The sequence below is a fragment of the Talaromyces amestolkiae genome (assembly GCF_001896365.1).
Source record: "Talaromyces amestolkiae strain CIB chromosome Unknown scaffold3.1, whole genome shotgun sequence".
Classification (NCBI taxonomy): Eukaryota; Fungi; Ascomycota; class Eurotiomycetes; order Eurotiales; family Trichocomaceae; genus Talaromyces; species Talaromyces amestolkiae.
The window spans coordinates 1,007,080-1,033,626 of NW_024468039.1; the positions used below are offsets into that span (position 1 = coordinate 1,007,080).

At 45.9% G+C, this 26,547-nt stretch overlaps 8 protein-coding genes across 8 annotated transcripts; 3 read left to right on the plus strand and 5 right to left on the minus strand.

Moving 5' to 3' along the window:
- Positions 1–321: 321 nt before the first annotated feature.
- BHQ10_002383 (uncharacterized protein) lies at positions 322–865 on the minus strand (the record flags this gene model as incomplete). The annotated part of the gene is made up of 2 exons (XM_040874523.1): positions 322–782; positions 835–865. The coding sequence occupies 2 exons, from the start codon at positions 863–865 to the stop codon at positions 322–324; spliced, it is 492 nt and encodes a 163-aa protein (XP_040730888.1).
- Positions 866–2,182: 1,317 nt separating this feature from the next.
- On the plus strand, positions 2,183–4,913 carry BHQ10_002384 (uncharacterized protein; the record flags this gene model as incomplete). Its single annotated transcript, XM_040874524.1, has 10 exons — positions 2,183–2,264; positions 2,333–2,370; positions 2,444–2,525; positions 2,591–2,736; positions 2,794–3,094; positions 3,165–3,430; positions 3,481–3,495; positions 3,788–4,257; positions 4,314–4,674; positions 4,734–4,913. The coding sequence occupies 10 exons, from the start codon at positions 2,183–2,185 to the stop codon at positions 4,911–4,913; spliced, it is 1,941 nt and encodes a 646-aa protein (XP_040730889.1).
- Positions 4,914–5,117: 204 nt separating this feature from the next.
- Positions 5,118–7,858, minus strand: BHQ10_002385 (uncharacterized protein; the record flags this gene model as incomplete). Its single annotated transcript, XM_040874525.1, has 3 exons — positions 5,118–6,698; positions 6,758–7,009; positions 7,067–7,858. The coding sequence occupies 3 exons, from the start codon at positions 7,856–7,858 to the stop codon at positions 5,118–5,120; spliced, it is 2,625 nt and encodes an 874-aa protein (XP_040730890.1).
- Positions 7,859–9,770: 1,912 nt separating this feature from the next.
- Positions 9,771–11,114, minus strand: BHQ10_002386 (uncharacterized protein; the record flags this gene model as incomplete). The annotated part of the gene is made up of 1 exon (XM_040874526.1): positions 9,771–11,114. The coding sequence occupies one exon, from the start codon at positions 11,112–11,114 to the stop codon at positions 9,771–9,773; it is 1,344 nt and encodes a 447-aa protein (XP_040730891.1).
- A 1,792-nt stretch (positions 11,115–12,906) lies between these two features.
- BHQ10_002387 (uncharacterized protein) lies at positions 12,907–14,659 on the plus strand (the record flags this gene model as incomplete). The annotated part of the gene is made up of 2 exons (XM_040874527.1): positions 12,907–13,743; positions 13,802–14,659. The coding sequence occupies 2 exons, from the start codon at positions 12,907–12,909 to the stop codon at positions 14,657–14,659; spliced, it is 1,695 nt and encodes a 564-aa protein (XP_040730892.1).
- Positions 14,660–15,295: 636 nt separating this feature from the next.
- Positions 15,296–16,891, plus strand: BHQ10_002388 (uncharacterized protein; the record flags this gene model as incomplete). Its single annotated transcript, XM_040874528.1, has 1 exon — positions 15,296–16,891. One exon carries the CDS (start codon positions 15,296–15,298, stop codon positions 16,889–16,891), a length of 1,596 nt encoding a protein of 531 aa, XP_040730893.1.
- Positions 16,892–17,119: 228 nt separating this feature from the next.
- On the minus strand, positions 17,120–18,609 carry BHQ10_002389 (uncharacterized protein; the record flags this gene model as incomplete). Its single annotated transcript, XM_040874529.1, has 3 exons — positions 17,120–17,536; positions 17,595–17,792; positions 17,854–18,609. The coding sequence occupies 3 exons, from the start codon at positions 18,607–18,609 to the stop codon at positions 17,120–17,122; spliced, it is 1,371 nt and encodes a 456-aa protein (XP_040730894.1).
- Positions 18,610–21,951: 3,342 nt separating this feature from the next.
- On the minus strand, positions 21,952–23,280 carry BHQ10_002390 (uncharacterized protein; the record flags this gene model as incomplete). The annotated part of the gene is made up of 1 exon (XM_040874531.1): positions 21,952–23,280. One exon carries the CDS (start codon positions 23,278–23,280, stop codon positions 21,952–21,954), a length of 1,329 nt encoding a protein of 442 aa, XP_040730895.1.
- Between the last annotated feature and the right edge of the window lie 3,267 nt (positions 23,281–26,547).

Consider the following 26,547-nt stretch of genomic DNA (forward strand, 5'->3'; position numbering starts at 1 on the left):
CATTACCTATAGCCAAGTTTTAGCTGTATCAGGATCCCGCCGGAAACCATCAAGCCCTAAATCCTAGGCCCATGGTGTTCTTGATGATTAGTGTCTGTGAAGGACTCCCGTAGTGTATGAGTAGTCTACGATTGTTTATTATGAACATTTATCAAGCCAGGTTAGAATCTTGTATTAACCAATTCGGTACTAAAATCCGCAGAAAAGCAAGAATTGCCGCACAGCGGCCTCCCGGAATTGATATTGTTCTCTAAAAGCAAGTAACAAACAGGAAAAGAGGAAAAAGATAACGACCGGAAGACCCCCCGACCATCGAATTTCCTACCTGCGGAAGATGCGCTTGATGAATGGCTGGGGCCGCTGAGTACGACGCCATTCGCGAATGGCGTTAATGAAGGTTCGTTGTGCATGCGTTGCAAGGGACAACGGAGGGAGGGTAGCACTCTGCCAACCGCGAACTTTTGCAAGAACAGAGCGCTCAAACTCTGTCAACTGCTCAGTTGGGGCCATATTGAAGGCAAGGTTGACAATATCTTGCTCAGTTTTGTTCATTGAGAACACAGATTTGTCACCGCTATTCCATCCTGTAAGTTTCAGCTGACGCAGGGAGTAGATGAGATGCTGCTCGGTATTAGGCAGACTCGACACTAAGTGAGGAACGTCGGAGGGTGTGCCGACCAGCGGCGCAGAAGGAACGAGACGATCTTGGGAGCTGTGCAGAGTATCGGCGTCGGCCATCGATGGAGTATATCCATCCCGGATGCTTTCCTCATAGCCATATTCTGCCTTTGTTAGCATGAGCGAATCCCTCTGATTGTCTGGGATTAAGCACACCTGTTGGATTCTGGTTTCCGCCTGAAATCATGATATTTTGGCTAAGATGTCGTCGTTGAATGAACTGTTTTTCGATATGTTGAAGCTTTGATGGATTTGGAGATGGGAGACGATGTTGATGAAGATGAGGGAGGAGAGTAGAGAAGTTGCAAAGGAGCAGAGAAGAAGGATGAATTTATACCCAGGACATCTACTCTGCGGCCTAGAGAGACTGATTGAAGTTATCGTTGAATAAGATATTGTTGTATTGATTGAGGCTCATGGGCTTCGTGTTGTGCCAACAAAGTATTGTCTCTTTGACTCACTCTATTGATGTATTCACATTTTTGCACAACTACGTAGCTTGAAACAATATATTATTGTTATTATGTTATTGTGTGTTTAATAAAAGCTTTTGGAAGACTTTATTGATATGGTTATCAATGTTCTACAGAAGACTCCGGAAAAAGGACCTAGGCAGTGATCGGGATCTGTTAATCTCGGCGTTTCTATTCACAGTCTACACTTCATTCCATGAGCTTTTAGGGCACTAGTTACTTGACGAATGTGTCTTTTTTTATTGAAAATCATTGATTGTCCTCATTTCTAGCACATAATATCGTAATACTTTCGAAGCCCTCCAACGATCCGAGGCTATTAAATAGAGAAGTTGGTGCCTTCAGTATCGAAACTTCTAAAAACCTTCTGTTACGATCTTATTGAAACTCTCGACAAAGGATTCGTTCTATAGTGATAGCAATTCTACGGTAGGCTGGTATATCTACCAAAAATTACTATCCTTTGGTACGCAGGTTGTCTATGTACAAGAGCTCTGCTTCATGTCTTCGAATGTGATTTGCCCTCTGAGATGAGCTATTATGTATTGAGTCGATAAATATGTCTCCTTAGGATTATGATTATTTAATCTATAAGCCTACTCAGTAAATAATCATTCAGCGTTTATTATTTATCGAGAGACTTGGGATATACACCTTGAAAATTAGGGCTCCTGTTTAGCCAAGCCCTAAGATAAGGGATGTATCCGGAGGCTATAGAAAGCCTCGGAACGTGCCCGAATGCCTCCACAAGAAGCGTTAGGCTACAGCATTCTGAGTCAATAGTAGCTCTGATGGGTTTTTGTCACTTGAATTTGTTTTTCATATTGTTTTTAACTTATCTACATGCTGTCAACAGACAAAGTGACGGTTCGAGCCGACAGCCAATCATCTACCGCTAGTCACCTGACCTTATATAAGCCGAGGCTCGTCGCGTCCGAAGCCGAAAATTTGAACTTGATTCTACCATCACTATGGATGCATTAATGAGAAGAATTTGACCGATTTTAGCCTTTACGACCCACTACTCCAATATGAGCGATGCTCCAGTTGTGTTGCGTTCGCGGATATCCAAGTCTTGCGATGAATGTAAAGCCCGCAAGGTCCGATGCATCCGTAAGTAATACTGCTGTACTTCGGCACTCATGCTCGGTCTTCGATATTTGAGCTAACAACTAGTCTAGGTGCGCGCCCGGATTCTTTGCAGTGTAATAATTGTCTTGTTAGTTATATCGCTGTCTCCTTCATTTATGTCCTAAATTTGTTGGATTGTGAAATTGATTGATTGCATACAGCGGCGAGACCAGACATGCCATTTCAGCCATACAAAGCGGAAATTGAAAGTCAAAGACACCGAAGATCCGTATTCTAGATCGAGTGCGTCACTTAGCAATTGGTACACAAAAGATCTTTCGACTGGTGCTGATAATTTGATATGACAGCGCCACAATCGCCAGTTGAAGCAGAACAACATGATACACCGCCAAATTCGAAAAATCAACCCCCAAAGCTATATGTTGATCGGCTTTTGGAAAATCGTGATACTCATGGAATCGGCGAGCTGAGGTTTGAAGCATGCGTCATCAAGGTGAGTAGTACCATGCCTGTAGTCTCGAGAAGGTTCATTAATGTTGCCTACAGGCAGGAGAAAGTTTCGGTGAAATATCTTCCCTTCGAGTTCGGTATCACTCTATCTGACTGTTTCTGTGCAGCAACCAGTTCTAGTCTCGCGTTTTTCTCCGAAAGCAGAATCCGGTCATTGACTTCACGCATCGGCCATGACAGGCTGCGAGAGATTGTTGAGGCCATTGGCTCACTAATCAATGCTAGAATGAATCGCAAAGACGAAGATACAAAAACAATGTTTCGTTTTTCTCCGATTACTTTCAAGGGACCCTCTACGCCAGTGGAAGTGGCCCCAGAAGCTGCAAGAGCATATATCGAAGGTCAGCATCATCTTAGCACAGCACAACAATATCATTATGCTCAACGCGAACTACTCTGACACTCAAACAGCATATTTCAAGCATGTCCACCCGATTCATCCTTTTCTTGACCGTGTGGAATTCGAGCAGAAAGCCTTGAGTTATGACCTGCTTCACCATCTGTCTTCGAATGCCGCTTTTTCCGCTCTTTATCACACAGTGCTTGCGATGGGAGCTCAATACACAGAAGGTGGATCTTTTGAGGCTGGTCAAGGCAAACCATGGAAACTGTATCAAGTTGCCTTGGGGCTTTTTTCAGACATTCTCCTTCCCAGAGAATCTCTAGTGAACTTGCAGGTGTGAATTCTCACTTGAATAAATGTAAGAATTGTGCTAACAAATTGAAGGCATTGACTGCTATGGTACGATTAACAATGGCCCTATCCTTGTACTCCGATCACTCACCTTTCCCAGTGCATCTTCGCCCAAAATCTCTCATGCATACAGATAGAGCAGACTTTGATCTCAGAGGCCGCAAGAATGGCCGGAGCTCTTGGCTTTAACAGAGCTTCAATGAATGATTCAGCACACAGAAATTTTTGGGTTGTCTACGTTCTTGAAAAGACATTTTCATTTTTCGGCAGTGTCAGTTCGGTTGGTAGTCCTTTCCCCGTTCTATTTTGACAAGGTTGACTAAACAAACTGAGTCAATAGATCATCAGCGATAGTGATATAGGCTGCCCTATTCCAGAGATACCGGAAGCAGTACATGGAGGTGTCGACTGGTTTTATCTATTTGCGCGCTTTGCTAGGTTGATATCCCGGGCTTATGAAATGCTCTACACGGTTTCTGCTACGACCAAGACACCCGAGGAGTTCTATGAAGCGATCGATATGGTATATCAAGATCTGGAAAATTGGCGACTATCGGTACCCAAGGACCTTAGGCCCGGGGACCCCTTTCGACCCGAAAGTTGTAAATCTCCCTGGACAGTCACCGTTTCCTTAAAAGCTCACTTCTTTTACGCCTCCTTGGTCATGTCCCTCTGTCGACTTACGTTGCATCTTGGGGCTGGGACAGAGTCCCCTCGAATGGAAGAAGCCAAGAAGAGACTAATGTATACAGCAAGGCACATTATCGGTCTGACGCATTACATTGACTTGCAACCCCATACTTCAATCTGGTAAGGCAAAAACCAGGCCTTTGTCATGTTCCCTTACTAACCCTCTGGATATTTAGGATACTCGGCGTGATGCCTCTCTCGGCTCTATTTGTTCTGTTCGACTTCGTGGTCCATAACCCATACCACCCGGAAAGCAGCACAAACCTTACATTTTTGGATGTTGTGGGCGCATATTTCACTCGCCTGGAGTATTCTACTGGCGGTTCACTCCCTAGCTCTCTGGTGGCAGAATTTGCTCTCATCGCGCGGCAATTCATCCGTGACATCCAATTAGGGAACAGCAATAGGAATGGAAGCGCGATTGCCAACACTCAGTACCAACTGCCCGCTAGGGACAAGCAATACGACGAACCTATCAGGCCCTATGATCAGGTACGTGCGGTAAGCCAACCCTTGATCTATCAACAGTCCCAAATGGTGAGTGAGCTCTCTATCCTATATGTCAAATTTATCATTATCTTACGTTGTCATTCCAGCCACAGATAGAGCAAATGCCGGCTGCAGCACAACAAGTCGTGACCGAGGACTCTATGGGTTATGTTGATCAGCTATTTTATCCCACTGATGATCTGCAACCATTCATAACTGGTGATCTTGGCTCAGGGTTTGATATAACGGGTTTATTCGACACCATGCTACCTAATTTTCAAATCTAGTTTTTGGGCACAGTGCACTGTATATTAATTTCTCGCTTTTTACCGATTTAATATAATGAATGATACGCGATATGACCGATTTTATTTCACGACCGTATTATTAAGTTCTCAAAAAAATCTCCCAAAGTAGGTATGTACAACTTATGAGATTACTCACATTAACGGGTAATAGAACTGACACTTGCCGTCCAGAGATTCCAATCATTAGGCACTCTCGCACCCCTGACCAACTGTACAAACTATCTGCATATCCTCCAAAGCCACGCTCTCCCCAATCCAGAACTTGACGTCCTCTCCATTAACCGGCGCTTTCCAATCCTGCACAACGACATCCCACACACTCAAATCCTTCCTGGTCACTGGCAATGATAGCGTCTCTGAATCACCAGGAGCCAGAATTGACGTCTTCTCAAACTGTCGCAACTGTCTCGGAGGAAGATCTACACCTAGAGTATCTCCCGGCAACTCGACATACAACTGCGCAACAGCCCGACCAGATGTCGTTCCGGTATTAGTAACTTTTAAATCGACTGTGAAGACTGTATCCCAAAGAGCAGGGTTACCTCCCTGTGCTCCCCCGGCACGCGGTGCCGGTTGCGGTGTAGTCTTGTAACCTGTCGGATAGGGATATGGAGCTGTCGAGGTAGCTGCCGCTGGATCATCGAGATATGGATACAAGTACCGCCAAATAGAATTGAAACCAGTTGGCCACGCGACTTCCGATGCTGGTGGGATGGTTGTCGCATACGTTGGCGTGGGGCTCTTCGCTGGTCTAGCAGGAGGGTACTCTGTCAGCGATGTACCTGTTGTCAGCGTCGCATCGGAGAAATTGAACGTGGTATATGATAGACCATATCCGAATGGAAATCTTGGAGTAATATTGGCTTGAAGGAAGTGGCGATAATCGATATAGATGCGTTCTGTGAATTGATCTTGAATCTGGCCAAGCAACTGATCAATTAGGCCGACACTAGCTGGATACTCGAACTCGTTGTGTGGGATAGTATACGGCAGATGACCACTAGGACTGTAGTCGCCGAATAGCACGTCTGTCAGAGAGTCTCCAGCTTCTTGTCCGGGAAGATGCGCGACGAGGACTGCTTTTACGGACGGCAGATCAATCCATTCTTCCATGAGGATTGGTCCTACTGTGTGGATAACAACAATGACCGTGCTATATTTGGCAGCTGCCTTAACCACTAAATCATCACCACCATGCCAGGCATTAAGCCCAGCAGTAGTCCTGTCACCAGGATTACTTTCAACAGTAATGTAATTCTCCCCGGAATCCGCGTTGATGAAAACAATGGCAATATCATCTGCTGCCGCAGTGACTGATGGGAAACTGTCAGAAACATAGAACTGCGTATTTGCTGAATTGTTCAAAATTGCTTGTTGCGGTGTAATAACATATGGTAGTCGAGCAGTTCCACTTCCCCAACCCATTGTTAAAATACCATTATCGCAGCCCATGTCGGAGCATGAGTTCAAGCCACCCGAGTTGGGACCTGCGTCTGTACCGAAAACACTCAAGGAGGCGTTCTTACTTAGAGGCAGGGTTTGGTTTACGTTCTTCAACAAAGTGATAGCGTCTCGAGCGACTTCTCGGGCGATGATGCTGTGGTTTCCTTGGACGTTGACGAATTGATTGACCACGCCGGATGGAGAAAACAGAGCGCCGGGGTACAGGGGCCCTGTGGCGTCTTCAGTGTTCGTTGAGAAGTTTGGCTCGGGGTAATCATCATCTTGGCCCAGTTGAAACCATGTTGCTACGATTCGAGTAACCTGGAAGAAGCTGTCAGCATACATTGCTCGTACTGATGAAAAGACAAATCATGCCGCACCATATCATTCAACCTCTCCAGAGGCACTGTGCCGTTCAGAATTGCTGTTGACAGCTCATAATTCCAGAAACTATCTCCCAGCAGTGGAATTGCTCCGTCTCCTGGCATGGCCATGTCCAAGCCAGCTAATGCCGATGACACGCCGCCAAATTGAGCATACCAGTCAGATACGACAAAGCCCTGGAAGCCAAGCTCGTCTTTCAGCAGGCCGTTGAGAATTTGGCTGTTCTGGGTACTTAAGGACCCATTGACCTATTCATCTATTATTATCATGAAAGCCAGTTTCTGTTCAGATTCAGGATGGCTTACGTGATTATACGCCGCCATAATCGAACCAACACCAGCTTTCACCCCTTCAGCAAACGGCCAAAGGTAAATCTCATGCAACGTTCGGTCATCAATATCCGACGAATAACCCACTTGCACAACACTTGTCATCCGGTACATCTCCTGCTCGTTCAAAATAAAATGTTTCAGAGTTGCAATCACACCAGTACTTTGCATACCCTGAATCGTCTGCGCAGCAGCAATCCCTTGCAACGAGGGATCAGCGCCAAATCCTTCCCAAATCCTACCAGATCGGGGTTTGCGACCAATCGGGCCAACGACGGGGCCCATTTGGACGTTTATTCCTTTACCGCGGGCTTCTTCGCCTATTGCGACACCACGAGCATATATCAGGTCTTTGTCCCATGTAGCGCCGGCAGTTACGCCGGCAGGAAATGCTGTGTTGTTATCCGTATTTCGAATACCCAACGGCCCATCTTGAAGACATATACGCGGAATACCGAATCGTAAAGCGCTACCAGTTTGGCCGACACATGGTCCCATCAAGTAACCCGTGCCGGAAGTGATGTTGACTTTTTCGGCCAGTGTCATGTTACTGACGACCTTTTGCGCTTTTGCGTAGGCCGCAGACCAGTTGGAGTCCCAGCCGCCATTGGGTGTGGGATAGTAATCTGGTGTTGTGTAGTTTGTTGGAAGACTGTCGCGTTTTTGTTTTTCGGTATTCTGTTTGGGATTGGAGCGGTGTGTTGATGCGCTGGCACAGTGCGCGAGGAGAAGAAGCCCTAAGAGAAATGGCAATATTCCTCCCGCCATGATGAGACCAGAAGTGAGACCTTGTCAGATCTTTCAGTATATAGACTGCTAAAAACATGAAATTTGCATGGCCAGGAAGGAGAAAAAATAAAATGGAATAAAACTCCAGAGCTCACATAGATCGTCAGGGCGTCGGCAAATAATTCTCATTCATGCCGCTCAATGATGAAATTTACGTATATCACAGCGTATTATAGATGATAATCAAGAGATAAACCTGCATTTGAACCGGGGTAAATCTCTAGTCTGCCCGGGAACCAGTCGGTCTTTTTCCTATTTAAGACTGGATCTATCTACCTAATTGCTTAGCACTTGAATTTTATTGAACTATCCAGCTGGGCACACGGATCATTTCCCAGATTGATAAAAGATCAGAGAGGGGCTCCGTCGAATGATAATTGTCCTCCTTGGGGAAAGATAGTGATAATGAACCAAAATAAATGATTTTTGATCAATGACGAGGCTATACATGATGGGGTTGTATTCACGCATTTACAGACAGTGTGTGGCGCAACCATGTGATTTACGGAGTCAGTTGCTGCATTGAGCGAAGAATGTGCAGAAATCATGGGTTCTCGATGTGATACGGGGTAGTATGCATATAAACATCTTTCCACCTTGAAACAAAAATCGTCAGTGGCGGAAATCAAATAGCTTACTATAAACTTATGGACATCATACGTAACAACAATAAAGACGAACATGACCCGAATGCGGGGAAGGCCCGAGTCTCTCGACAACATGGATGTTCGAGTCTCTACATTTAATCGCATTAGTCTATTCACACTCTTGAACGAAATATAAGCCCATAGGCTCATATTAATAAACATATGATAAAGAGCTATTACGCGTATGCCATAACCTAAAACTCTATTATGAATCCTAAGGAAAGTTGCAAGCGGTGATCAAGCCTGTAACATTCTTCGCTAAATATCTTCCACGTACGGCGATCCAGTATAGTTGATTCATCTCAGACTCTTGTATGTTTGCGCACAAGTTTTCACTGGCTAGTAAACCGTCGGTCAGCTTCGGTAGTGATATCTGCAACCGCGTTTACTGTTACTTTGGAGGATTTCGTTAATCCAGACAAATTGTAAGTAAGTCGCGGAACTGGAAATGTGAGTATGTGCAATTGCCACCTTTTGATCGTGTGCGTCGAGTTATTGCCATTTAAAGATAACATTGAGGTTCTCGAAGTTCAAGTTGGAGGCAAATAGGCATTGATTAGCAAAATCCGTAAAGAGATATGTTTAGGTTAGGGCAAATACAATGACCGATACTATTCCCTCCTCCGTTGGGCGACGAGCCATTTGCATCGCCTTTCTAACTTTTCAAAATACCTTTTTGTCTTCCGCTGTGAATTTGGAAGCCTCTTCCGAGCCTGAAGTAGGAACATCAAGTAAAGTATCGCAGAATTGACATTTTCAACCTACCACGTTGGAAATATTCGTACTCGCCTGTATACTGCCGGGGGCTTCCTAAAACAATTACTAGCCTTCCTTAAAGACTCTGCATGGAATAGTGAGATTGCGCGAGTTTTTGATCGTGAGAAAAGTGTCATCGCCATGTTAAATGTGCCAGTCATTGAACTTGCTGTGCGATGAGCGCATGATATCGGCGCCGTTTATGCTGGCTACTCTATATTCTTGAAATTTGATAATGAGCCTCACCCGCTGACTTTACAGTTAGCGTACTTATTCTGTGTTCTTTGATTGACAAGCATGCTACTCAATTCCGCGTAGTCGCTATAAAACTCACGCGTCGCACTGCACTTCGGCCATGTGAGAAATGAACTGTATTTTTACTAGGATTGACTAATGATTTCATATCTGGGCCGGTCCTATCTATATGTGTAGTGATCGAGATTTCATTCGTACAATTTACCATACATCACATCTAATCGTGTAATCATTCAAGACTTAGTGAAGAATTGATTATCCGGTCTCGGTAGCCCAAAGTGTTCACGCAACGTCGAGCCAGTATAATCCTTGCGAAACAGACCTCTTCGTTGCAGCTCCGGAATCAGCTTATCCGTCACCTCTTCCAGTCCCTGGGGCAAAAAGGGAAATGTGCATGTAAATCCATCTGAAGCTTCTTCTCGAAGCCATGTCTCCATCTCCTCGGCTATCTCGCTTGGAGAGCCCAAGAATGCCAAACCCGAGTATCCACCATATCGTTGAGCAAGTTGTCTGATGGTAAGTCCCTCTCTCTTAGCTAATTGTTCGACCCCTTCTCTGCCCGTCTTGCTCCCATTTGTCTCGGGCAGATCTTCTGGCAACGGGCCATCTGGGTCCAGGTGACTGACATCGACTCCAAGAGCGATTGACAAAGATGAAATGGCACTGTCATAATGTACGAGACTATCCAATTTGAGCCTCTTTTCCTGAGCGTCCTGTTTACTCTCCCCGACAATGATAAGTGCGGCAGGCAAGATTTTCAAATGCTCTCGTTTTCGACCAGCCTTTTCAACTCGGCCCTTAATATCCGCGTAAAGCGCCTTTGCACCTTCAATATCTTTTGGGCTGCAGAAAACAACTTCTGCCGTCTCTGCAGCTAACTGCCGTCCCGGTTCACTCTGTCCTGCTTGCACAATGACCGGCCATCCCTGCGGCGGCCTAGCGATATTCAATGGCCCGCGTACCTTTAACTCGTCACCAGAATGATCCAGTACATGCAATTTCTCTGGATCGAAATATTGCCCCGTCTCCACATCACGCGTGAAAGCATCGTCCGCAAAACTATCCCACAGCCCGGTTACCACATCGTAAAACTCGCGAGCGCGTTTATATCTATCACTATGAGCCATGTGCTCATCAAAACCGAAATTCTTGCTCGATTCCGGATTACCCGTCGTCACAATATTCCACGCCGCTCGTCCACCACTCAAGTGGTCCAAACTGGCAAATCGTCGGGCAACATGGTATGGTGCATCGTACGTCGTACTCGCCGTCGCAGCAAGACCGATCTTTTCTGTCACTGCAGACAGAGCAGAGAGAAGCGTAAATGGCTCGAATGAGGTGACTGTATGGCTGCGTTTGAGGGCTTCAATCGGCATGTTTAGCACAGCCAAGTGATCGGCCATGAAGAAGGCATCGAATTTGGCTTCTTCTAATTTCTGAGCGAAATGACTGATGTGCTTGAAATTGAAGTTTGCGTCGGGATATGAACCGGGGTAACGCCATGCTCCTGTGTGTAGTGAGACTGGCCGCATAAATGCCGTCAGGTGAAGTTGGCGGTTCGGCTTTGATTCTGTCATTTTGACGTTGGATATAGTGATACAATCTGAAATGTACTATTCAAAAGACTTTCGCATCATGATGGATTCAGTCTCGGTGATGTTTTTATACCCCGCCAAAGCTGCATTTATAAGCTTGTCTATATTTATCAGATTTATAAGCCGAAGATATGGCGTGCTTGGAGCTGCACCTTTACGTGAGCAACTACCAGTAAAGTTGCAAAAGAGCCATAGCATCCCAGATCTGTATACTAATCAGTAAATGCCTATAAAATAATTCATATTCGAAAACTTCACTTCCGACGCATGTACGGATGTTTTTTCGCGACCTTTTGGCCTCTCTGCTTTGGGCGGATGCTAATTGCCCTAGAGGGCAACCAGGCCACATTGCTTTTTCTAAAGTGGGGTATTTGTCTAACATGACTTGAGATAGGAGTTTATCGTGAGCCTGCATTTATTATGTGCCATACCTAGGTGCTAGCAGATCAGTACATGCACCTCGAATACAAAATACCTCTCCTGAGAGAAAAGAAGAAAACACCCGGCCAGGCATGGAGCTTCAAGGAAATGAACCTGGTGTGAATATCACACTTGATTGCCAGAAAAGAAACTGCCCCCACCGAAACTTTGCTCCAGATGAATGGGCTTCGCTTAAGCTCTTCTGGTGTGCCTACTGCAAGAGAGTATGGTGTGAAATTTGTTGGGACAACGTCGATGCGCAGGAGATGATAGATGAAAGGTCAACAGGCGGGCTAGACGGCGTGGTAGACCATAATGAGGGGAAGCTTCCTTTACAAACCGACCAACTGCAGCAAATGCTAAACCAGCACCAGCACGAGAGGCGCTCATTGCTACTTAAACAACATAACCAGATTCACAACGAACGTCTTGTACTTCTCAAGAAATACGAGCTAAAACAAAAAAAGCGGCCAAACGAGCCCTGGGATGAGGATCAGGATGATTACGAGGCTCGATTGCTAGTACTTGAGCAGCAGAACAAACGGCGCTTGTTGATAGCTCGAGAGGAACAGCAAAGAGAGTAATGGGAATTTCAAGCGCAGCCCGCACTTCAAGCGCAGCCCGCACTTCAAGTCACATCTCCATTATTCCCAATTTATGGAAGACGGCCCAACTATTGTTAAAGCAAGAAAAAACCAGATTTGCGTTATAAGGCAATGCTACATTAAATCCAAAGGCCGCACGAGTGCCTATCAAATCCTCCCCTCTATCGTTTCACGACGAATTCGGGTTTCCCTCGCAACAACGTGCGGCTCCATGAATCGGCGTAAACTGTTTTTCTTCTTCTCCAAACTTTATCTTCTGGTGGCCGGCCTATCTAGGCATCCGATCATTGTCTGCGATTTATATATTGTATCTATTACTAGGTATCCCAGGAGCTTACAACATTATCCATAAACTCCACTTGTTCCTTTACGTTCTAGGGTAGCGTCTTTTCCTTCGTTACTATCAACGAGTCTAGATCTGCTTTAGTACTGATAGGCCCATACGCATTCATTACCAAGAACGGCAAGGCCGGCGCTTGTGGCGGGCACTATTTTATGGTACGATAAAAGCAGAGCAAGATGACCTTGTCATGCACACAATACTTAGATCAGTGAGTTGTATGGCTTGATAACCTTTTGGAGATTTAGAGCCATTGTTCATGCCGTATCGCTGGACTCTATTTTCTCTCATTGTTCTTATTCTACCCTTTACATGATACTTCTTGGGGTTTGGAAACAAGTTTTCACATTTCTGTAACATCTGGGACGTATCTTGTCTTATCACGGACGAACATCCTCCACACACAAACATGGAAAAGGAGGATTGGTGGCGTGATGCTGTCGTCTACCAGGTCTACCCTGTGTCATTCCAAGACACGACCGGCAATGGACGCGGTGACCTGAACGGCATCACTTCAAGACTCCAATATCTCAAGGATCTGGGAGTGAACGTAGTCTGGCTAAGTCCCATTTATGCATCCCCCATGGTTGACATGGGTTACGACATATCCGACTATCGAGCCATCCACACTGAATTCGGTGTCATGGAAGACTGGGAAAGACTGGTCGATGAAGCGCACAAACTCGGACTGAAAATTGTCATGGACCTTGTTGTCAATCATACATCTGACCAGCACGAATGGTTCAAGAATGCTCAATCTGGTGGGAACAAGAAGGATTGGTATGTCTGGCGTGACAAGAACCCCGAAGGCAAAGAACCAAACAACTGGGGCGCTATATTCGGCGGCTCTTGCTGGGAGTGGAACGAACAATTGCAGCAGTATTACTTGCACGTATTCGATGTGTCACAACCAGACTTGAATTGGCAAAATCCGGAAGTAAGAGAGGCTGTGTGGGATGTTATGCGTTTCTGGCTTGATAAGGGCTGTGATGGTTTCCGAATGGATGTCATCAATTGTATTTCCAAGACACCAGGGTTTCCTGATGCGCCAGTAGCGGATCCAAAAAGTGCCTTCCAGTATGGTCTGGTCCATCGTTTTAACGGACCCAAGGTGGCTGAGTATCTGCATGAAATGCATCATAGGGTTCTCAAGCACTATCCTGGTACATTTACTGTTGGAGAAGCCCCAGGAATCAAGAACGCTGAACAGGCTCTTCCTCTAATCCAAAATGGTACCCCGTTGCAGGTAAATTATCCAAGGCTTCAAACTTTACACTGTTAATTGTGGCTTATGATACAAACAGATGCTCTTCCACTTCGAACACATGTACATCGACCACCAGCCCGGCCAACAATGTTTCAACTATCGGCCATGGAAATTAACCGAACTCAAAGACATCCTAGGCAATTTCATGGAGTTTAATCAAAATCACAATGGCTGGGACAGCTTATATCTTGAGAATCACGATCAGCCGAGAATCACCTCACGATGGGGTAGCGATACCACCTATCGAGAAGCGTCGGCCAAAATGCTTGCCTTATTTCATGCAACAGGCCGTGGAACGCTTTTCGTTTATCAGGGCCAGGAAATTGGAATGGTCAATCCCCCATCATGGACATTCGATGAGCTTCGTGACTTGGAAGAGATTGAATACTATAACGGGGTCAATGAGCGCAATGGAGATCTTAACGATGCGTTGAGACAGATCCAGCGTATTGGACGAGATAATTCTAGAACTCCAATGCAATGGAGCGCAGATGTTAACGCTGGATTTACAACGGGCTCACCATGGATTAAGGTTAATACCGACTACTTCGAATGGAATGTTGCGGCACAGCTAGAAAATGAGAGCACCAGTGTGCTTGGATTCTGGAAAAAGTTGCTTAGCATTCGAAAAATGCACCCTGGTCTGGTACGCGGCAAATTTCAAATGATCGACTACGAAAACCAGAGTGTATATGCATATACGAGAACTGATGAAGTCGCACAGTATTTGGTTGTGTGTTCCTTTTCCGATAAGGAGATCACTTGGGTCTGTCCAGTCCAGACTGGGAGTTTACTACTTGCAAACTATCCAGACGGCGATCGACAAGAGCTCGATGGCATGAAACTAAAGCCATATGAAGGTCGTTTGTACATATATGCAAAGAACCAGCACTGATTTAGAAGTTTAAATAGCTTTAGCCATTTCCAAAGATATGGCATGTGGTCTGGACTGCCCAAGGTTCTTATGATGCCCAATAAAAGCATATATCCCTAAGCCACTTTACTCTATTTGAGATGATACGTAATAGGATACTTAAGCAACGTCTAATCTAAAAGATGTAGAATTATTTGGTTCCCGATACTGATTTTTCAGTTGTCCACGACAAGCTCACTTGATGATTTTGACTTTGGGACCTCACAAAAATTGCCGCTAAATGGAATTAAACTTCCTCGCCCTTCTGGTTGAATGTTCCATCCTTATCTTGCAACCTACCTCTCTCATTTATTGGTCGCTTCTCAGTTCTATCAATTGGCTCCGGTACTCCGAAGCTTTGGGCGCTTAGGGCGGGGGACGGCACACAGCAACAACCTTCGTACAAAGCTAGCCCTAATGTCTTATCAGTCTTGGGGTAGCTTGTAACTCTAATTGCATTTTTCCAGATTATCTCCATAGAATAGTTAGCTAGGCCACTACTGTCGTGTGAGGTCCATAAATAATTGGCACATATCCCGGTTCCTGGTTCTCGTGTCCGTCTGTGTCTCTCTAGCATTACATGACTACAAACAATCACTTCATATCAAACTACTTAACATGAGTGAGGATAACAAGATTACACCGGTCGAAGGAGTAGCCTTTGACAGAGAAGCCATAGACGTGTCGATAGTCAAGCAAGCCAACGATGCACGTCTCGCAGAACACAACCTCACCCTCAAAGAAGCATGCATCCACTACCGCGCTGCCATAGGCTGGTCGTTCCTCTTCAGTTTGGGCGTAGTCATGGCCGGTTTTGATCCGCAACTAGTTGGCACCCTTGTTGCGATTCCGCAGTTCCAGCATGACTTTGGCGTTGAGCTTGCAGACGGATCTTTTGTTGTCCAGGCCAAATGGCAGTCAGCCTTCAACCTGGGCGTTCCCGTTGGACAAGTCCTGGGTGCATTTGGTATCGGTTGGCCGTTGGAAAAGTTGGGTCGTCGATGGACCCTGGCCATCTGCTGCACAATTACATTAATTACAGTCGCGCTTCAGACTTCGGCGCAGAACCGACCTCAGATTCTGATCGCCGAATTAATCAACGGTATCGTTCTGGGAGCGTACCCTGTCATCGCTCCCACGTATATCTCCGAGGTGACCCCCGTCGTATTTCGAGGAATAGCTGCAGCATTTGTCAATCTATCTTTTGTTATTGGCCAGCTCGTTGCCAGCGGGGTGTTAGCAGGTTGTCAATCGCGTGGGGATAGATGGGCATACGACATCCCGTTCGCTACTCAAATCATATTTCCAGTTATAATCTTGGCGCTTCTGCCCTTTTGTCCAGAGAGTCCTTGGTGGCTGCTTCGGCGCGGAGATGTTGAGAAAGCACAAAAGTCTCTTCAACGGCTTGTCGATAAATCAATCGATTCCTCCACTCTCCTCGCGCATATTCAACTCACCACGTCTATCGAGGACATTGAAACCGAACAGGCGCGGTTTATTGATTGCTTCAAGAAAACGGATCTCCGTCGTACGATTATCTGCATTATGGTATACGCCATTCAACCGCTTGTCGGCAACTTTCTCGTGATTGGCTATGCCGTTTACTTCTTTGAACTGGCAGGTTTAGGCACGTCAGCTTCATTTGATTTAGGCGTGGGTTTGCTGGGAGTCGGGTTCGTCGGTACCGTTTTTTCTTGGGTTCTACTCGATAAATTTGGGCGACGTACCATCTACAACCAGGGCTTATGTGTTCTAGTCATCCTTGTCTTGCTTGTGGGTGTCCTTGACGTGGTTCCAGGTTATGGCACAACAAACACGGCTGTTGTCTGGGCACAGTGCTCCATGATGGTTGTCTACAATTTCATCTACGATCTGACCATTGGACCTTTATGCTTTGTCTTTTTAGCCGAAGTATCATCTGCCAAATTGCGCGATAAGACAATCGCACTGTCAACAACGGTTAATGCTCTGATCAATGTTGCTTGTGCTGTTGGCATTCCTTATGCTATCAATCCGGATCAGGGCAATCTGCGCGGCAAGCTCGCACTTATCTTTCTAGGAGTCTCTGTTCCTTGTGTTATCTGGTGCTTCCTTGCGTTACCAGAAACTAAGAATCGAACCTTTGAGGAGCTGGATCTTATGTTCCAGCGGCGCGTGCCAACGAACAAGTTTGCAACATATGATTTCCAGGAGGATATGGAAGAAAGGGACTAATCTCTTTTGGCTTATCTCTTAGAAACCGTTCAAATATCATTTTTGAAAGTTATTATCAGGCCTGTATAGTATATCTAAAGAATCTATATAGTTCTATGAGTTACTTAGGTACAAGCACAAGAAGGTAGAGAGCCTTTCGCCTCCATGTAACAAGTAAGCAAGCTCTAGTCATGTGTCCGTCTCGCAAGCTCAAAATATCAAAAATTAGGCGTCATTGAAATTGATTATTCACAAAAAATTTGCGCTTGTAGATTCTATAGCTTGAGCAAGAAGATCCACAATACGATGGATCTCATCGCTTCGGACAATATAAGGAGGAGAAAGGATGGCCAGATCCACATAGTGTTCTCCTGTACGACCAAGGTTTCCTAGGATAGCAAGTCCTAGCTCCAGAGCCTTATCGACAACAGTCTCACAGAATTTGTCTTCCGGTGAAAATGGGACGCGTTTTCCTCTATCACGAACAAATTCCACAGCCCAGAACAAGCCTCGTCCGCGGACGTCGCCGACAAACGGTAAGGGAGCAATTTTGTCTTTCAGAAGTTGCTCCATCAATACACCTTGTTGCTTGACGTTTTCAAGCAAATTGTCCCTCTTTATTATCTTTTGGACTGCGACAGCTGCAGCGCACGCCAAAGGATGAGCCTAATCCAGTGGATTAATTTGAAAGAACTAGGTCAACGATCTAGAGAATTAAACGAACCTGGAAGGTATGTCCGTGTACTAAGACTTTTGAGCCGTTACTCAGAGCTTCGAATATCTTTTTGTGTAAAAGCACACCCGATAGAGGGACAAATCCACCACCAAGGGCCTTGCCGATTGTCTGTATATCCGGCCCTCGGAAGCCAGCTTCTTGCTCCCAAGCATGCATGGTTCCGGTTTTTCCCATGCCGCACATTATCTGTAGCAACCTTAGTATTATAATTTTCGAGAAGAACATATTGCCCTGACGGTACACGTACCTCATCCAAGATTAGTAACACGCCATATTTGTCACAGATATCACGGATTTTGCTGAAGTAACCAGGAACTGCAGGTACGCAACCAAGGGTCGTGCCACTGACAGTCTCCGCAATGAACCCGGCAACATGTTCAGGTCCAACTCGAAGGATCTCGTCTTCAACCTGTTGAGCCAAACGCTGTGCATACTGTTCATCTCTTTCGTTGCGTTCCTTCAGCCGATATGCATAGCAAGGATCTACGAAAGACACATTCGAGGACATGAAATCTTTATAGAATTCACGCCGCGAGTCATGGCCAGAAACACATAATGCGCCAATTGTGTTTCCATGATAGCTTTGTCTTCGGGCTATGAAATGAGTCCTCTTTTTTTCTCCTTTCTCGTGCCAATACTGCACTGCGAGCTTCAAAGCGGCATCCGTAGCCTCACTGCCGGAGTTTACAAAAATCGCTTTGGATAGACCTCCTGGTTGATGAGTTAGAAGGAGTGAAGCAAGCTCCTCGGAAGCATCATTTGTGAAGAATGAGCCAGAGTATGCATAGGCAATGTTGTTGTTCAGGTGGTCCAGGATGGCCTTGGTTACCTCCGGCTGATTGTGGCCTAAACATGCTACTGAGGGACCAGATGCTGCATCAATAATCTCTTTCCCTGAGTTGAGGGTGAATGATATGCCTGATCCAGAAGCAACATTCAATGGTGTCCTGTCTAAGGCTCGATGAAGGATGTGAGAGCGCCTGACTGCCTCGTCGATAGTCATTGTTGCGTGATGTTGATTTCCCAGTCTAGATACTTCAGATATGGGCTGACCCGACAGATTATAGAGGATAACGTAGAATGAATCCGAAGTCAGTCCATGAGGATCGAGTTGTATATGATTGGCAGCAAAAGTGTCCAATAGAGTAGGGCTTAGGGTTAATTGTCTCCAAGTGGGTCTCGGGCGGCCGCTGTTGACGCTTGGGTTATGATTGGCCCCGCTCTCTATGCTACCCCACATGCCCCCCGACTTCCTTATCTGGACCATCTCTATCTCCTTACCTTCCTTCTCACTCACTCGCCAATACTCTGCTCTTTTAATCCACTTGAACGACCGACCGCGGTTGTCGCCGAGTATCTGTAGCGCTGGGAAATCGGGATGGCAGACATTTTGCAACCCACCTTGCCGCCTCGTATACAGAAAAAGAGGGGCACGACGAGAGAACGTACTGGGTGCCTGACGTGCCGACAACGGTATGATGACTTACTCGTTTCTGTATGAGCTTAGAGACTGGTATTGATCCAAGGTTGCAGGAAGAAGCGATGCGATCTTGGCTACCCTGTCTGCCATCAATGTGTGAGGCTCAACTACGAATGCAGGCGGGAAGCGCCCCGGGTACTACCGTTGGCACAGCCAGCTCAAGGAGGCCAAAGCCCAAGTCAAAACGGCTCTGTCTCGCTTCCTAGGTTAAAACGTGGAAGTGGGGTTGCGCTTATGCAGTCTCCGGATCCTCTAGCATTCTGGGTGGATGATCATGATGCTGATTGCATCTCAACTACGAGCCGACGGGTCATATTACGCTACTACATTGAATCATTTACCAAACTACTTACTACAAATCTAGAAAATAATTCGTTCCTATCTGGTATGATCCCTTAGAGAACGGATAGTTTTCATCAATAGACTGACCCTGAAAATAGTTCTCCTTCCCATGTCCATGTTTGAACCGGTCCTTCTAGATGCTATGGTGTCGTGGGCATCTGGCCATCTATCTCTTCAACATCAGTCGTACTGTGACGTTGCGACGAGAAACAAGGGCCGTGCTTTACAAAGTCTAGCTGGATCCCTATCGTCAAACGAGGTCTCCTTGGATACCCAACTTGCGACTTGCCTTGTTTTGTGCTCTATGGAAAGCATTATGACTGGTCATGATGGAACATGGTATACACATCTTGCAGGAGCTGCTGGGATTATTCGCCGCCTACAACAAGACTCGGATGGCAGTGCAACTGCTGTTCTACGAAAATTCAAAGATAAGGATGCAGGACAATGGCTCCTTTGCAATTTTGCCTATCACGACATTTTGATGGCCGTTTCCTTAGACACGTCTACCTTACTAGCATCTGATGAGTTCCTAGCTCTTACAAAGGGTACTGTGGCTGACTCGTATTTTGGTCTTGCTGCAGATATACTATCTATAATCGCCGATATTGCTACACTAAATGTGGAGTTAAAGGCTAAAAGTGAACAGAGTATCACTTTCGAAACAAGGACACAAACATTTTCAGTTGACCAGAGCCTGCTACTTGCCTCGGCTCTAGAGGAACGATTGACGCAATGGGTCTGCAGTCCGTCTGATGATGACGGCCTAGTGTTACTTGCAGAGTCCTATCGCAATTCCGCCTTGATATATCTATTCCAGTGCATTCAGCGTCACATTCCTCAACACGCCATAAATATACCCGGAAAAATCAGTGATCAAGTCAACAAGACAATCGCAAATATAAGGCAAATGCCCGAGAGATGTTTGCCAGAATGCACCCTTCTATTCCCACTATTCATCGCCGGTGCTGAGGCCACACAACAAGAACAAATCATGTGCATCAAAGAGAAGATGCAGAGCGTGATACTCTCACGCTCGTTCAAGAATGTCGAGGTCGCTCTCTCCCTGCTAGAGACAGTGTGGAGGCTGCGTCTCGAACGCCAGGAAACCGCCTTTGCTGGTTACATATATTGGCAAGAAGTTGCACGCGCTCAATCGTTGACACTAGCACTCACATAATCTCTTATGCACAAGCAGCTTTGTTTGGGAATGATCTTCGAGGTCAACTTCCTAAGACTTCTCGTCCATCTTCAATGTGTTTTCGACTCTTTAGTATCCAGGGGACACTCTCATGATATGGCCGCTGGGGACGCCAGACTGGGGCGGGCCATTGAGCTACTAGTCTCAATATGATCCATTCATTCTCCTTTCCTAGCACATACGACCATAGGGTGTGGAAAACAGGGCTTCCCGTCCGCTCAGCCGTACTTAAGCCACACGCCGGTTGGTTAGTAGTTGGGTGGCCACCAGCGAATCCCAACTGTTGTATGTTTTTTTCACTTGAATTTTTGCATATAGGGTTGTCACTTTCCATTGCCGCTTTAAATCTCGCGTTTTCAGGAACACCTGGTCAGCCGGATTTCTGACGTGGCATCCGGCTAAACCTTCCCATGTCCCACTGATCTAGTTTCCAAGTCCCCTGATTGTATTCCGTCAGTCAAAACGGATATGTAGTTCGTTTTTCAGCCTATGCAATGGCCTTCGCACGGGTGTATATTTGTGGGTGGTGTCTGTTTATAGGATAAACGATCGAAGCTATTGTCGGCGTGATACACGCATAAATGAGCATTTTGTCATTGCGAAATATGTACTGTTCCACCGCGCTTACGGTGCGTAAACTTAGGTTCCGGATTCGCTAGGTTCAAACAGACATGTTCTTGAATGTTGGTGCCATAGAGCTAAATTAGACAGGTCCAATTCACTTTAAAGCTGATGACAGCTCTAGATAATAGAAGAACTAGTCCATGGAAATGCGAGCGGGCACCGGAGGTGAGTTCTCGTAATATCGTGGGAATCGATTTGTAGCAGGTAGGTAAACAATGAGATGAGAAGACTTGTGAATAGGCTTGAAATTGAAGGCCTGTTTCAATTATTTCAGACGCTACTGTGAGAAGCTCTGCATGCTTTATGCTTCCAGGCGTATTGAGTTTATAACAGTGTGAATTACCACTATTCTGGAAGCGACATGTAAGCCCGGATACGCGTATTGTTGCGAAATCGACATGCGAAAGTACTCACAATGTTTAGAAACAGCACTTAAATGAGAAGCTGTCACTATAGTCTACTCTTCACCGAGACATGGAGGCGGTAACTTGAGCGACCGGCTTGATACACTCGAAGAGGCGACAGAGGTATTGAAGACTCGGGCGACAATGAAAAAATGTAGAAGTCCTCTTTTTATAATGCTATGACATCACACGAGAAGACCCAGAGAGATACCCTTAGTTATTGCTGAGGTATATGTGTTCTCAATGAGAATGATGATTTCCTGAGTAAATCATCTTCCTTGCGGCTATTACAGCTCACCAAGTTTGGGTTCGTTGTGTATTCTTCGAATAATGTGGTAGTGGCGTTTTATCTCTAGGGTCGGGTTCACCTTGGTTCTGTTTGGGCGTAAAAGACTGTCGAAGGGTGCGAATATAGGTATCAATCTTTTTGTATAGCGGGTGTTGATTCGTTAACCGTGTGCCAGCCTTCCGTAAAGCGGTTTCACAGGTATCTATGGCATTCTCAATTTTTCCCTGTAGCTCATAGAGCTGTGCTAACTTGAACATACCATAAACACAGTCTGGGTGCTCTTCACCTCGAGATTTTTCAACTCGACTAATGACATCTAGAGTAAGCTTTTCGGCTTCCTCTAGTCGACCTTGCCGTGCATATACTCGGGCTAGTTGACCGCATCCCATGAGAACCCCAAGGTGTTCGTCGCTAAGACTTCGTTTTCCGGCTGCTATTCCGTCTATTAACATTTGCTCTGCTTCGTCAAGATAGCCAATTTCAATGTTGACCTTTGCTAAGTTGCAAATAGCCCACAATGTCCATGGATGCTCCTTTCCTAGCTTCAGTTGCCGTTGCTCAACCACTTCCTGCATCATTCCTTTTGCCTCGGAGAGTTTACCAAGGTCGAGCAAAGCCATCGCAAGATTGTTCAAAGTCGTTAGAGTGTCGGGGTTCGTACGGCCGAGTTTCTTTTCTCTTATTCGAAGGACTTGCTCGTGAATTTCTCTGCTCTCCTGGAACCTGTGCCAAGACCCGAGTGTCACACCCAGGTTATCCAGAGCCGCAAGTGTATCGGGATGTTCATCACCTAGCGTCGCTTTCATTCGAGTCGTAGTGACTTCTTGCAATTGGAGAGCCTCCTGGTACTGCCCGTATAGCCAGAATGACCGGCCAAGTTGATCCATGGCAATGAGGGTGTCATGATGTTCCGGGCCTAGCACTTTTGATCGAGCTTTAACGACACGTTTTTGCAATGCAATAGCTTCTTCGAGACGCCCCAGACCCCAGTAGACTGCAGCGAGGCCAAGCATTGTTATCATCGTTTTTTCATGCTCATATCCTAATGTTTGCACCAATACGTCTTTCACCATCGAAAGGTAAAATGCTGCTTCACTGAAACGGCCACGCTCAGCATATACGTAACCACATTTTGCAGCATTCATGGCCTGATCACGAACAATGAAAGCCAACGTCTGTTGAATGAATTTGGCTGACGAAAGTTGAAATCGACCCAATTTACTATCAAAATAACCAATCTCCACCGGGCATACCGCAAGGCATTCATCAAGATGAGGCAGTAGATCTTTCCTGTATTCAGCATGAGTATCTCCTATATCCTCTGGTGGCAGCATAACTGATTCAGTAAGCGTATTGAGCGCAATTTGTGCCCATACAGTCTTTTCACGGTAGCCGAGACGGTCCCGGGCCCATAAATGTACCAAAGGATGTAAGGAGAAGCTTGCATTTTTCCCATCATAATTGATGAGAGACAGCGCATATAATTCGTGAAGTGCTTCTCTAACACGATATGGGTGAAGTGACTCCGAGTCGCCTTTGAGAAAGTGGGGAAGTAGAGTAGGAGGATGAAATCGCGTGAGAACTGCATTCAACAACCTAGTTCTTGTTGATTTGGCAGCTGAGAGGGACACTGATTTACGCCTATTTTCTATAGCTCTCGTAAATATGTCGACTCGAATATGCTCAAAGTGATAAAAGCCGACAATGTTGAGAAGATCCACCGCGTCCTGACTCATTGTAGTATTCTTTGCCTGAAGATATGCGAACGAGAAGTCAAATGCAGAATAAAGAACGTGTTCATCTCCTTTTTCTTCGACCTCTGTGGTTGAACGAGACCTTGCTTGACGTTTGCTCCAATAGAGATTGTGAAAGTTCAAATAATCTTTCAAATCACAGATTTTCCTGAAGACAGCTGTACCTGCTTGAACCAATGCTAGAGCAAGGTAACCAAGAGCCTTACTTATTTCTTGGCTGCAGTACTCTGTAGTTGCATCCCACGGCCTGGGAATCTTAGCACACTCTAGCAGCAGATGTATGGCTTCTCCTTCTTTAAGCCCCTTCAGTTCTATACTTCCAGCATTGCCATGAATCCGAAAATCCGGGTTTCTCGTCGTTACGAGAACATGGCCTCTATCGCAACGAGGAAAGAAGCTCTTTATATCGAGATCAGGATTGTCGGCGTTATCAATGATAAGCAGCCATGGTTCCGTTAATTGCGACAGCCAGTATTTCCCGGCACTCTCAGTAGCTTCTAAGCCGCCTAATTTGCCCAACGTTGCGAATGATTCTTTTGCTGTTTCTATAGTTTTTGCATGTATGGTAAAAATAGCCCAGTAACTGTTGAGTTTCTTAGCATAGAGTAAACATGACGGTCATGGTTAAGAATCTTACCGCTCTTTGTTGTCCTCTGCAAACTTAGAACAGAGTTCAGTCTTTCCACAGCCTCCCATTCCGTGAATTACAAATCGCCTTTGCTTCTTCGCCGACGAATCTGATCCGAACTCAAATAAAGTTTTCCGTAACATCGTAAGTACCTCCTGTCGACCAATAAAACCCAGAGATGTCTCTTGAGGAGGGTAAAAGTGCTTGTTGCGAGGGACGCTAAAGTTAGGTCTCCCCTGAGAAAACAAGCGATCCAGATGGACTTCAAACTCTGGGCCGGCCAATTCAGATGCATCGATAGATCGTATTCTTGCAAGCGTTTCAAGCTCCTTTTTCCATCGACGGGTAATCACAACAGGTGCATCATTACAATATCTCCCTAGTGCAGCAATGACTGTCCTATAACTTGATGAATCTGATCTTGAGAACTTAACCATGTCCGAATGAGTTGCGTCGATGCCACACCGCTCGGTGTTGTCCATGGTAGGTGCAGCGGAATCTTCTTCGACAAGGAATCGCGTGTAATCGCCAAACTTAGTCGGCAGCTCTTCCCAAAAAAAGTAAACTCGAAATTTTTTCATTAGAGGCGCGAACTGTTCCGTGATTACCTGTAGGGTAGTGGAATCACCTTCTAGAAAAGCTCGGCGTGATTCATCGCTGCTCCCACTTTTATTAGCCGAGGATTCAAGTCCTGGTGCAGTCTCAAGGGCAAGCCAGCTGCCAGAATTCACACGGTCATGAGGTGTGCCGAAGAACAGTATCGCGTAAGTGGAAACAAAAATAGTATATAAATGCTGGACTTGAGAAGATGTACTACTTGAAGAGTAGGCCAAAGCCTTCTTGACCAATACCCCCCCTAGTCCATGGCAGATAAAAATAATTGGTCGGTAGTCACAGCCCTCTATACTTCTATCAGCCTGCAAAGAAGCCACAAGAGTTTGTGCATGTTTTTGGATTGTGTCAGCACATCCAGGGCCACAGAACGAAGAAGGAGAGGAATCATAGCCAAATGTCAATACCCGCGCGACTGGTATTGTTTCTGGTAGGAGGTCTCGAAGCCACAAAATTCCGGTTCCAGAATGCGTCCACGCTTCGATCATATCCTCATTTAAACCATGAACAGCAACTATACTAAGATCTATCAGCCAATCTGTTCATCAAGACGAATTGCGGGACTCTCACTCCACAAGGCGGCTTGCTCCATCACCCGGATCTCCACCTGGAATAAACTCAGCCCTATGAAGTAGACTGAGACCCGACGGCATTTTCACATCAGAGTGGCCCAGAAATATCTTACACGACAACTCTTAGCATTTTCCGTGTAAGTTTTGAGATTTCAGTGTTTGTAAGAGGGAAAGGCAAAATATGCTCTGCTCTTTGGACTGACTGCGCCGCGCGCGGACTGGATTTGCTACAATGCGATGTGACACTGGGACGGCCCGCGTCGCAGCTATGCAGGGCATCAGCGTTAGCGCTGCACTGCAAGCCCACAACTTGCTCGAAAAGGATGGCTACTGGAACACTGCGTCGCCCAATTAAATCTGCTAACTGACCGGATCGTCGCTTTCCGTGGCGCTCAATCGCAAGGACCAGTTGGTTAGCCTAAATAATCTGTGTCGCCGAATCAACAATTACCATGAATGGACGACCACGCAGCATGCTGGCGAAGGCGGTGAGAGAGAAGTAATAAAGAGGTTTCAAAGATCACAACTAGGCCTGGAAACCAACCATACGCATTTGGAGCACATATAGATGGTTGCACGCCGTTTCTACCGTACAAAGGTTCCCAATCCTTATCGTCATTGCTTGTGACTGGGAAACCTCGACACTCAGTCCGTATCAAGTAGTCTACGCACGCAGATATGGCCGTCCAAGTTTCCCTCTTGAATTTTGATCCCCGCGAGGGATCTTGGAAGATGACCATTTTTTATGTGTTTGCTTTCGCCCTTTCGTTCCAAATTTTCCGTCATCTGGCCCGCATCTATTCTGAATATAAGGTTTGTCGACTTTTGAGAAGTTACAGAAACGAACCCACTAACAATCGTACAGACAGATATCGCTTTTGGGCGTCGTCACGGCTGCCAATTACCCCCCGAACTCCCCAAGAGATTACCTCTTGGAATCGATAGGATTAAAGAATTGTGGGAATCTAATGCTGAAGGCAGACTCTTGGCTTTCCTGTGTACCGTTGCTAAGGACTATGAACCGCGCAACAATCT